The sequence below is a fragment of the Phycodurus eques genome, chromosome 15 (genome assembly GCF_024500275.1).
Source record: "Phycodurus eques isolate BA_2022a chromosome 15, UOR_Pequ_1.1, whole genome shotgun sequence".
Lineage (NCBI taxonomy): Eukaryota > Metazoa > Chordata > Actinopteri > Syngnathiformes > Syngnathidae > Phycodurus > Phycodurus eques.
The window spans coordinates 16,260,614-16,274,156 of NC_084539.1; the positions used below are offsets into that span (position 1 = coordinate 16,260,614).

General features: G+C 39.3%; 1 protein-coding gene across 1 annotated transcript in view; it reads left to right on the forward strand.

The window, feature by feature from the left end:
• The first annotated feature begins 1,681 nt into the window (after positions 1-1,681).
• The window catches only part of si:dkey-112m2.1 (transmembrane protein 132C), a 150,090-nt gene continuing 138,228 nt past the window's right edge, over positions 1,682-13,543 (forward strand). Inside the window, exons 1-2 of the mRNA XM_061698408.1 lie at positions 1,682-1,947; positions 2,134-2,346. Coding sequence (XP_061554392.1) covers positions 2,301-2,346 — 46 coding nt within the window. The 5' untranslated portion in view covers positions 1,682-1,947; positions 2,134-2,300. The remainder of the gene's footprint in view (positions 1,948-2,133; positions 2,347-13,543) is intronic.

Sequence of the window (13,543 nt, forward strand, 5' to 3'; positions counted from 1 at the left end):
TGAGTGCGCATGGTTGTTTGTTTGTATGTGCCCTGCGTTTGGCTGGCGACCAGTTCGGGTTGTACCCCGCCTCCTGCCCGATGATAGCTGGGATAGGCTCCACCACGCCCGCGACCCTAGTGGGGAGAAGCGGCTCAGAAAATGGATGGATGGATGGATGGATGGATGCTGAAACTGACTTGTTTGGCTCGCTTCCGCATTGCTGAAGACAAGGAAATACGGTGACCCTGAAGGGTCTAAAAGGTTCCAAACAAGGTTCATTACTACACTGGTCGAAAACACTGAAAGAAAGTGACTGATGCTTGACTTTCCCCAGGCACTGGGAAACAACACAGGAGTTACCGTTATGTTGTGTGTGTGTGTGTGTATGTCTTCTATGTCTGCTATAAGGACACTGGGGAATTTAGGCCTTCATGAAAGAAATATCACTTAGGGCCCCACTTTTCCAATACTGCAATTTGAAAATACTATTTTTAGGGCCCCTTCATCTTGGTGTAAAACACTACGGAAGCGTATTGCTGCCACACCAAAAAAAAAAAAAAAGGTTCACTATCACGTTATAACGTGATACGTTTCATGTTATAACGTGATATGGTCCACGTTATACTGTGATAAATTACACATTATAACGTAAATAAAGTTTCATGTTACAACGTGATAGTGAACCTTTTTTTTGTTTGGTGTGGCAGCAATACGCTTTCGTAAAACACAGGTATTGTGAATCTTATTTTAGCCGTGATTGTATTTGCATAGTGTGGTAGTCTTATGCCCTATGTTCCCAGACACATTATTCATCTCCTTATGAACATCCCTTGGGAGTGATTCTCTCAAAAATCTGAAAACACTGACAATATCACAGCTACAACCAAAAGCCACCTTTGCACAGCGTCAGAAATTACTCATTACAAACAAACAATATGCTCTCTCTCTCTCTCTCTCTCTCTCTCTCTCTCTCTCTCTCTCTCTCTCTCTCCCTCCCTCTCTTTTTTTTGTCCTACTGTTCAAAACTCAGACTCGTAGAGTTGACAGCGCTGTTTCTATAATGAGTCATTGGAGCAAACAGAGGACAGCTGCTTGCAGTCAAAGCTTTTCTCTAGGGGGCACTGTTGCTTCTCATGATACCAATACTGGCCCAACCAGATGCAGCACTCTCCCATAATACTAATGATTCATCCAGTTATGGGATTGTTATAATATGTGTATATATATATATATTTTTTTTTTTTCCCCTGAGTCCTCAAACTCAGATTGTGGTCAGTTATGATGCTGTGTAAAATAATCAGCATTGTACTAGGTGGCAGACTGGAGTAAAATCAATAACATGGAGTGTAATGTGTCAGGTTTTAAGCAAACAATATTATGAAAAAAAAGGGTGATTTCAAACCATTTCTGGAAGGAATCAAGAGCACGCGTGCAGTACATGCATATGCATAATTAATTTAGATGCATTTTAATTAATGGGTAAACACCTTAAGAACATCTAAGCTTCTTTTAAATATAACTTTCATATATAAATAATAAAGATTTAAAAGGAAAATATTCCCGTTTGACGACATGAGCCGCGAATTAAATGGCCCGGTGACGTTACGCTCCAATTTGCCAATGCGAGCCGGGAATGCGTTCAAGCCCTCAGTTTTTGCACCCGCACTCTCCAATCTAGCGCCACTGGGTGCAGGGAGGATCTGAGCACGACTTGTCTATTTCCCCGCGTGGAAAGTTGACGGACTTTTCCTCCACATCTCCTGCATTGTTTTGCCATACACTCGAAGCGAGTGGGGGTGACATATTTTAGGCAATGGTTGAAGACTTTTTTTGTTTGTTTTTTCCGTTTTTTGTTTTTGTTTTTTTTAAGTGCAAACATAGTGGATAAAGCTTAATTTTAGTTTTCCTTCAATTTTTTACGGCAAGTGACAGGAGCGAGTCGACGTACACAATCTACACCGTGAGGTAAATGGCAAGACGACGCGGTGCGTTTTTACGCACAGCCGAAACACCCAACACGTGCTTTATCATCCTCACTTATCTCTAAATATAACTACAAAAATCAGCTAAATAAATTATAATGCATGTGATAAACGGGCGTATTGAGTGCATGTTATTTTTTTGATGTTTTTTTTTTTTTTCCCACTTCAGGTAGCGAGGGGACGCCAAATGTCACTTCCATCTTCTCGTGTGACATGGCACAGCGACTAGATCCGCTCACTTTCAAATGGAGACCAGCTCCGGGAGAGGATAAATTGCGTGCTGAGTAGTGCGGCTTTGGCTCTTCCCGACTAAGAGACGAGAGCAAGCCGAGAGACATGGACCCGCTTCGTTACGTGGGACTCGCAGCACTTTTGTGCGCAGGTAAGAAAGCTCAGCGACATGCCACATGCGCCAACACGCTGCGTGCACATCACTTGGCCCAATAGAAGCATTACGGGAAGATGCTACGTAAACTATACGGCCACATTATAAGGAATCGTGCATGTGATTTAACTTTTTATGGAGTCGTTTGAGTCGGTGGGGAACAAATCATGAAATGCAAATGATTCCCTTTCAGCCAAGCGGACATAGATAATTTATGAGCCTCGTAATTAGCTTTAAGCTGTTGTGGCAGAATACAAAATGACTTGTAATATTAACATCTATGCGCTGTGACAGTTGCCTCTAGAGTGTGCGTGTGTGTGTGTGTGTGTGTGTGTGTGTGTGTGTGTGTGTGTGTGTGTGTGTGTGTAAATATATAAAATGTGATGCAGGGTGCTGCAGTTCAGCAGGCTGTAACAAAAACCATGCAAAGAAACAAGATACACTATATAATAATTTGAGTATACCTACACTCCTTCTTGTGTGTTTTTGTGTTTAGGATTGTGCACCTGTTTTTCTTTTCATTTTTTTGTGGGGGTGGGGGGCGTTTACTGAGGCTGTGTCTATACTGGATGGGTATTAAAACAGTTTAACATCTGTGTGAGGTAAAATAAACAAATACAAAAATCTGCTAATCTCTCTGTCCACATGAATGTACATTTTCAGGCTGCTAAGCGCATGCGACAGGTTCTTTAAAGACATTCGCGTAAAAGGCACAACAACAACATTAGTGAATCGAGCAAGACAGAACTCATACGTGTAGTTTTCAGATTGATGATAGTTACTCCTCAGTAAGACACTTGTGTGTAAGATCAAGAAGACATCCAATGCCACTTATTCTGTTCAGGATCGTGGGTGAGCTGGAGCCGATCCCAACTGATTTTGGGCGAGAGGTGGGGTACACCCTGGACTGCTTGCCACTCAGTCAAAGGATCTAGAACATTAAAATACGCACAGAGGAAACAAAATATCAACGTTTACCCAAAAGTCTGTTCTTATTGACCTATAATGCAGTTTGCTTGCGAATGAAACGTCAAATTTCATCAAAATTGATTGGTCAAATACCCATTGTTCTTGTGGACGGCACCCAAGTGTGATTGTATAGGGCGAAATGTGGAGTTTACTGTATATCTAACCATTTTATACAATGGTATACAAAGAAGAATCATGCCTTTTGTAGTATAATAACCATGCAAGAAAAAGCAGTATAGCACGCTGCAAAAAAATACCCAATTAAACCCTTAAAGCTGCTACAGGTCTTCTGGTCACACGTGGTCATGAAATGGATACAGTTTATTGGCCACTAAAACGCCTTTCCAGACTTCACGGTTGTGGGCTATTAGCCCGATAGCCTGATGACACAATTCCCAGAGGCCTCTAGCCCTGGCCAAGAACTAATCCAGCACACTTCAGCATTCAGTTGTCGCGCAAATATTTTGTGCCTGGCCAAGACTCTTCAGCCTGATCCTCACAACTGTCTCCAACATGAGGGATGGAGAGTTGCTGATGGTTGAGTGTGCAATAGATGCAGACTCTGGCTGAACAATCTTGGCTGCAGGTTAGCTAAATCTTTGACGCCAAGATGATTTGCTGTCTATTAGAAACTAAATTAACATAGATGACAACGAACTTGTAAAATCTGGAATGTTTCATGAAATGCTGCCAAAACAGCCAATGTTCATACAAACCGTTTATGGATGCCAGGTCAGTCGTTGACGATGGCGGCTTTGTAAAGAACATCCCATTTTCCCAATTTGACAACCCATCTAGTAACTAGTAAATAGCCTCCTCAGCACCTCATAAAAAAGAACACTTGTCATTTTATGTTGGAGTTGTTTTTTGAAAAAGCAAAGGAGGATCAATATCACTAAAAAGTGCCTTTGAATGAATCACTCTCATGAAAATGTAGCAAAATAAGGAATTCTGTGGTCTTATTATAAGTGATCTGCTACTTACGGTGTGTGTAATAAGTGGTTAAATGTTTTTTTTTTTACATGGTTATATTGTCCACAACAAGTTCTTTGATAAAACGAGTCATTTTTACCATGTATATTCTAATTTCCTGATCATATTAAACATTTTGCATTTGTCCCTGAAAATGCTGTCCACCCTTTGACGTTTACAGTTCTATTAGGAATGTTGTCTTACTTCAATTGAGGCTGAAACGGTGTCTATTTGCAGAGTAAATATTTATACTTCTGTTTTGTAATTTTCATCACACGTGTAGTTGCCTGCTGTCAAGTTTAACAATATCAACTGCTATACAAACATTGCAGAATAGTGTTGATTCAGAATTTTCATTTACTTAGAGATTAAACAAAAGGGAATTTCCACAATATTTTCAGTAATTTGCAAGATAATCAATCCCAATTACAACCTATAAGCATATGTATGAAGGTGTACAATTTGGTGGTGGTCCAACCATCAATTTCTTTGACCTACCTTTGTCTAGACTGAGTGATTAACCCGAGTCCATTTCATTTCCTGGTTCAGTTGAGTCTTTGGATCTTCATCTAGTGCCAGTTATTGTCACATGTTGTTGTCGTTGTATCGCATTGGAGTAACCTTGGAGCCATTAAATTCGTTGTCTGCCACCAGAGATTTTTTTTGTGCCAGAACTCAAATCAGTTTTAATGGGATCCTTTTTAAATGCTTTGATTGGGTGATTGATGGCAATAGTGTTGAATTGTTTTGTTAAACAAGCTCTATGATCGATACATGCAGTGTCACAAACAATTGAAGCGTCTCTGGTGAAATGCAATGTAGTGGTCTGTGACCACGCATTTTAAGCTGTCTTTGTTGTTCTCATTTACAATCCCTCATTCTCTGTTTCTTTGTGAGTGTTTTGGTTGATTTAAAAAAAAAAAAAAAAAAGTTATTTTGAGTTCATACTGCAGCAAATTGATACATTATATTTCCAAACAGCACTTTTCCAGGTCACATTTCGACATTACTTGGTGGAGATATTCAGGAAGTGTGAGGTGAGGGCATTCTTAAGATAGTGCCAACCCTTTTGTCCGCGGTTACACGAAAAGTGAGTAGCTAATAAAATATGGCGACGTCGGGTGAGTGGAGAATGACATGCCACATACTGATGTTTTTAACAAGTCTACTTTCTCGTACAATCAATCTCACAACTTTGATCTATACTGGGATGTTTTCATAACCCCTATATATAATATACAGTGGGTACGGAAAGTTTTCAGACCCCCTTAAATTTCTCACTTTGTTATATTGTAGCCATTTGTTAAAACCATTTAAGTTCATTTCCCCCCCTCGTTAATGTACACCCCTGTCTATATTGGGGGAGAAGAGCCTTGGTGAGAGAGGTAAAGAAAAACCCAGCGATCACTGTGGCTGAGCTCCAGAGATGCAGTAGGGAGATGGGAGAAAGTTCTAGAAAGTCAACCATCACTCCAACCCTCCACCAGTCGGGGCTTTATGGCTGAGTGGCCCGACGGAAGCCTCTCCTCAGCGCAAGACACATGAAAGCCTGTATGGAGTTTGCTAAAAAAAACACCTGAAGGACTCCAAGATGGTGAGAAATAAGATTCTCTGGTCTAATGAGACCAAGATAGAACATTTTGGTCTTAATTCTAAGCGGCATGTGTGGAGAAAACCAGGCACTGCTCATCACCTGTCCAATACAGTCCCAACAGTGAAGCATGGTGGTGGCAGCATCATGCTGTGGTGGTGTTTTTCTGCTGCAGGAACAGGACGACTTGTTGCAATTGAAAGAAAGATGAATGCGGCCAAGTACAAGGATATCACGGACGAAAAACTTCTCCAGAGTGCTCAGAACCTCAGACTGGGCCGAAGGTTCACCTTAAAAAAAGACAATGACCCTAAGCACACAGCTAAAATACCAAAGGAGTGGCTTCAGAACAACTCTGGCCCAGCCAGAGCCCTGACTTAAACCCAATTGAGCATCTCTGGAAAGACCTGAAAATGGCTGCCCACCAATCTTCACCACCCAACCTGACAGAACTGTAGAGGATCTGCAAGGAGGAAGGGCAGATGATCCCCAAATCCAGGTGTGAATAACTTGTTGCATCATTCCTAAAAAGACTCATGGCTGTTTTAGCTCAAATGGGTGCTTGTACTAAATACTGAGCAACACTGAATAATTATGGCTGTGTGATATTGAAGTTTTTCTTTTTTAATAAATCTGCAAAAATTTCAACAATGTTTTTTTCTGTCAATATGGGGTGCTGTGTGTACATTAATGTGGAAAAAATGAACTTAAATTATTTGAGCAAATGGCTGCAATATAAAAAAGAGTGAAAATGTTAAGGGGGTCTGAATACTTTCTGTACCCACTGTATATACATACATATATATATTGTCTGAGCCCAAGCAGACTTTGACTTTCTTTCAAAGGTATTTTCAATTATCTATACTTTATGATGTATAGTTTGGGATGTATGTCAAATACAGATGGGTTGGCAGAATTGTGTATTATTAATTTTTGACTTTGACTACTTCCTAGAACTGCAGTCATGACTAATTGAGAACTGGTACGCTAACATGCTTGCAGGCCAAATATTGATCCAAAATACCTTTAAGTAATAGCATGTATATAGTGAAGTGTAGAGGATGGAGAAAAAAAAACCTCACAATGTTCTAACTCTGCAATGATATACCAAATTGTAAGTTTCTTCAGGAGGTGTATAAACACTGACGGGCGACTTGTGGAGAGGATACTTTCAGGCATGCTGTCATACAAACTATTTGGAAAGTTTCCCATAGAGATAACTTGCCATAATGTCAGCTGTCATATGGGCAGGTGTATGAAAGTCTGGTGTCTGGGCACTTCTTTGTTGAACAGAAAAAAAACTCTCAGAGGAGAGGATTGCTAAACTATGACTTTTCAGCAAGGCAGAAGTTGAAGAATTGTTTATTAATGAACATTTTCAACGGTACAAAATGTAGTTCTCCAAATCCTCCAGTTCAACATTTGTAGTAGCATATTTTTTCTTCGAGTTCCAAACACAGAGAAATAGAAGCATGATTAGTTTCTATATTTTTGCGTGGTCGAAGGACCTGAAATACTTTCACTCTCTTCTAAATGCTGCATAGATTTGTACTTGTTGATTGCTTGTTTAAAGGGCATTGTTCCAAATTAGAATAGGACTACGTTGGCTGTGATTTAGTGATGTATCTCTTGGTGTTGTGTAAACAATCAATCATGATAAAAAAGAACGTTGATAAGATCAAATCTGCAAATCTGTGCATTCCACATGAAATATATCCATTGCTTTTTATCCACTATCGTCACATAGCATTGGATATGGTCTGAGCCAGAGGGCTGGTGCCCGACCCGAACCAGCAGGTAGTGATGTTGTTATTTCTTTTCAATACAACGGACCCCTAAAGTGGAAACTCTGACAGTCATTTTTAGCAAAGTTTGAATGTCTGCATATTTCGCAAAAACTCAGTTGAGTGAGCAAACGATGAATCCAATTGGTTTAAAAAGTCTGTTTCAATACGTTTAAATGTGTGTTCAAAGAAAAAAAGGTCTTTCATCTGAAGTGGACAAGGAACGTATCCCCTGGGATGAACCTGGGTTCACAATATTTGTATTTCCATTATTTTTTATTTGAAATACAAACACATTGGTACACTGTACTGTCATTTTTCTTGAATGCAGCCTACTTAAGTATTTGGTTGGGACTGGTTCATCTCATCTGTCTCTTATATTGAAAATGAATGTGTTTTCCACTTTAGTCTTAATTTAAGACAGACAAGATGATACAAAAACGATCCTGGTAAGATCGACCCAGAGAGGGTATCCAGGCAACACCTGACTACTTCTCTCAAGCACAATAACAGGAGGCCATTTATGTTTGATGGGTCGTTCTTGAATTAAAAGGCTTTAATGAGCCCCAATTAACACATTTCCAATGAGCCCCAAGTCAAATCAGCCTTGCATAATGAAGCTCACTGTGCTTTCTTTTATTGCATCGTACATTAAGAATTTTGTCTGTTCAGCTTTGTTTCTCACTAATGTGCTTTGGTTGGATTCACACTTGCAGTTCACTGCCCTGCCCTTCTTTGGTTTGAATCGTTCAGATTTAGATGTTTATTTATTTGATTTTCAGTTGGAGTTATGAAGCATACTTTTTTTTTTTTTTCTTAAGGCTGGAGTGGATTTTGTGGATTATGCTTATTCCAAGCTGCTTCGTATGGGTTAGCTCAGAGGGAGACTGACGAAAGAGGTGGAAAGCCAGAGATTTAAAACAGATGATCATATGCCAACATTACAGCTGTGAAATATAAACTCTGGAGGTTAAAGTCTTGGGGGATATTACTTGAACAACTCCTTGACTTGAAGGAGGGGGTTGGTTATTATAGCTAAAAGCTTGAAGTATAAAATGCTTTTGTGAATAGTTTGCGAAAAAAAAATCAGTTCATCTCAGTTTCTCTGTTGTTGGCTGAGTTTGCAGTGTTAAAACTGCTAGCAACATTTGAATGTAGCCTCACTTTACTCATTTTGAATCTCCTCAAATCTGAAACCGCACCCTTCACTAACGCACGGCTACGATTCTCAAACATGACCATTCATTATCGTGATAAATAGTCATAAAAGACACATAGCCAGTGTCAACAAAATAGCAATGTTAGCAACACTGAGCTAGCATTAGCACTGTAAACAAGTTGACGTTAGCTGTGGCTGCTACGTTGGTAGCATAATTTATTCGTAATGGACTGTTACTATAACATGTAATGTTATTGGTTTGAAGTTTTCTTTTTTGGAATGTACAATAAAACAAAAAAAAACAAAAAAGAAGTGATAAACTTACCTGTCGAGCAGAAATATCGTTAAGTCCGCGACGCTGCTGAATCCTCTCAGCTACCTGAGGACCCTCTACCTCTGAAAGACGACTCATGTTAAAGCTTGTAGGCATTTTTTTTAGTTTACGGATATTCTGACATGGTTTCAGTAAAACTCCCGAAGCCCAAGCTAGCACGTCAGCATGAGGCTGCGGGAGTGTGCTTACCGTGAGTGTATAAATAACATGCATCCATCCATTTTCTATACTGTTAATAATCATTATACCCAAACAACCAGTCCCACTCACATTTACAACTACTGTATATGTAATTTAGGGTCTTCATTTATGCATAGATGTTTTTGGAATATGGGAGGAAGCCAGGGTACCTACAGAGAACCCACATGAGCAAGTGGAAAACATACAAAGGTAGGAAGGAAGGTAGGCCCAGAAAGTAGCGGATTAAAATATCACAATTGAATGTCTTATTTTTAGTGAATATATAATTTTCTCATCGTCCCTGTTAGCAAAGCGGGGTAACCGAGGAACCTTTCTTTTGCAATTTCCAAACTCCAGTGAAAGTGCAGTACCATGCAGTGATGGATGAAGGCTGGCTTGGCCTGTGTGCAGCAGTGTATTGTACATCAGGCTCCAGGGAACAGCACGAGCAAATACTGCACCAGTGAGCCATATGTCATATTGGATGGCTCGTAACACAGACAGCACTCTAAAAAAAACTAAATATGTATTAGGAATGTCTTGACATTAATTTGCAACACACCTCCAAATGTTTAAAAAAATAAATTAAAAAAAAGCCTATATGTGCAATGGTCAAAATAAAATGAGTGACATTAAAAATTTAAGCTACTCAGAGTTTTAAAATATATACGGTATGTAAAACATCTGTCATGATGAATCTCAACACTGTATTAACTAACTTGCTATTCTATATTATATGCATATGATATATGAAAAGAAGATATCCAGGAAATTGTAAAAATCATAAACATCACTCTATTATAGACAGCTAAAAGATAAATTTCTTGGCATTCCCTTGTAAATTAATTCTAGGGCAATGATCACTGGTAATAGAAGCTTCAAAATAATTTACTGCTGTCAGACAAAATAAAATAATAAACACAAAATAATACACAAATAGTGACAATATAAATAAAACGTAAACTATTACAACCTTTCTGAATAAAGGTGGTAAAAAAACATGCCTGATCGTATGAGAACTGCCGGGCGGTGTGTTTTTTTCCACCGTAACGGTCACGGTTCTCATTACATGAAGTCATTTGACGCATTGACGAAAGACATTTTGATTAGAGCAGCAGAGGGACCTGACAAACGTTGAATTACAATTTGGACATGGCCATATTAATTGAAGGACATGTTGGAAATATGCCAATATGGTTATTTCATCCTGAGGAAAAACAATCCAATATTACACATTGCATTCAACCTTTTCCATTAACTCACTCGATTGTTGATGTTTTAATCAGTTTTTTCCTTGTTTGTCTTCTGCAGCTGGCAAGAAAGCACATGCTCATATTGTGACAGTTTTCTCATGTCCCCAGTGAAAAATCACGCGTATAATAATGATGGGAGGGGGAGGTGGTCTATGTGAAAGATAATCAGTATTGCATCAAGGGCAGAGGGATGGCACATTCTGTGGATGTTTGGAGTTGTAACTGAACACTTGATTGTATGATTTAAATTCCCTTCTTGGTGATAGCTGTTCATATTTTGTTTCATGTAGTGTCCTGCAAAGATCTTTAACTTGGGAATGAGTGTTGCATCTGGAGAGGGTAATGGCTGCAAAATCATACAGGAATTATATTCTTTCCTGTGCTATGTATTGCAAAAACATTTAGTTTTCAAAACGGTCCAACGTGTGGACTGACCCAGATAAACACTTCTTCTTGGGAGTTGTGGCATTAATGATGCGCCTGAACCAAAGTATTTGTGGAAGCGCAAAAAAAATTAGAACAATAATAACGGATTGGCTTCCACCCAAAGTTGCATGCAGTAATTTGAGGGGAAAGTTCTTTTGTGTTCCAAAACCTGTTTTCAGACTATAAAACCACAGATCTCTTGGAGGGCTTTAATTAGCCATAGCTGATTACAGTAGCAGACAGTGCTAGTCACTTTATTGACCCTCATCATAACGGCTAGAATAATCGTTATATTTATTTTTAAAATAGTTTTTATTCATGCGCTATACTGTGTCCTGGAGTGCTTAGAAAGGCACCGATAAACAAAACATATTGTTATTGTGCCCCGTGTGATTATGACCATAGATAATGACAATATTATTGTAATTTTTTTGGGGGGAAAAAGCTGTTTATTTCTGCACAAGAGCTCCCCCAAATGTTCTAAACAGTAATTTACTTTTAAACCCTTGTCTGAATACTCATTGACAGTGCAGTTCTCAAGCGCTGCACACAACTCTGAACACTCACGTTAGCGGTGATGCTTGCGCTGACGACACGAGAAGTGTCCTGGTTGGTTCCGTAAAAGTAATAGACCAACGTTGCTGAGCAGGTGTAGCCATGGTTGTTTTCTATCGCTATGACTTGGCAGTATCACGATCAGTGATTCTCAACCACTGCCCCATGACACAATAGTGTGTGTTTGTAGTGCACGTCAACTCTACTTCGAGCTCAAAATCATCCGGGATGGGCTGCAGCTCACCCTAGTGAGCTTTTGCATATCCTGTAAAGAAGCTATTGTATCTCTGTCCCAAATGTCCCCCCCACATTAGATCAGAGTAGTAAATAAATGTAATCCCCAAAGTAGCTACAAATAATGTAATATATTACTATATAAAATTATAGGCTTCATAAAGGCATTTCAATACCAATTTGTAAAACTGTACTTTTGAGAGCTGATAAAATGTTACTCTTGCATTGTCTTTCTTGTCAACATGTCATGATTGTGTGCATTAGGTATTGATTGGGCTAATAAAGTTGGTATTTGTGAATTTATTTACTAAAACTCTGACTGTAGCTTGTGTTTTCTGGATATGTCTTATATGTTCTCAAGCAATTTGGTGATTTATTAAACGTATGAGTGGCATATACTCAGTAAGATTTCTTTTTCTGCCAAGAACAAGAGGCCAATTGACCTTCTTTGACTCCTTTAACTCATTTATCCTATAAAACTGACTGTATTAGAGATGTGCAGGTGTATAACTGCATTACAATGACTGAACTGAAAACATCTGTGATGCACTCAATCAACATTAAAATAATATATGATATAGCAAGGGATTACTGTATACCAAAGCATGGCTGGTGTGTGAATATCAGAGCCGATATACCTCGACACGCACAGTCGCACAACACTGCACAGTGTGTGTGCGCGTCATCCCTATAGCCTCAAGTAGTGGCTCCCGACTGTAAACATAGTTACTCTGGGACGAGCACAGAGAACCCGTCTGTGCGGGCAAACATCTTCACAGGCCTCCAACTGGGAAGGGATCGCACATCAGCGGGAGGTCTGGCGACTATTAGCATAACTAACAACACTCGCAAGTGCAAGCTCGCCACACATCTTGCAAATCAAATGGAAATTAAAATGATCCTACGCAATCAGAGGAAAGAAATATGGTTAACACCGTCTTTGTCTGTTCAGAATATAACAGAGGGACACCGCCCATTTATCTCGCATCACCAGCTCTTGTACCAGAGCACAGGCCCTCCTAGTCTGTCACTTGGGTGGCTTGACACTACATCACTTTTAGGCATCTTTCCACATTTTTTATTTTATTTTGCTGTGTGAGTAAATGTGATATCTACCAAAGAAGACCAAATATAGTAGTGATAGGAGACTTCTGTCGCTTTTATGAGCAAGAAGCTATTGCCTTGTACTGTTTGGTCCATCAGGAGAACATGATTGATTCCATCAACAATAGCCCCAGTGGACTGTGCTGTCATAAAGTATGTTCCTGCTCCTGTGAATCTCCACAGCCATAGCAAATTTTTTGTTCATCTGTCATGTGTTTACTGTTTACCAGTCCATCAAAAGGTGGGAAATTCCTTCTTTGGATTTAGATTTCTTCCCATAGAAAATAATGGAAATAGGAATAATCCATTCTGAGGTCCAACACGCTACCATAAAACCTGCCCAGGGACAATTTGACATTTTTAACTTTCATATAAGTGAAAAAAAAAATGATGCTTTTACTTTGCTCACCAATGTCTCACTTTCTGTTGAAAATTCAGTTTTATTATTGTTGGCTTTGTCTTATTGTAGTCAGCAGCCAGGTTCCACGTTCAGTTCTATTATCTACTATCAGTTGTCAAATTGTTACTTTTTTTGGCCTGCCATTACTGGTACCACTGGTACTGGCCTTCATTTTTTTTTATTTAGTTTATTTTTTCAAAACAAAGTCTTGCGTGACGCAATGTATGATGTTG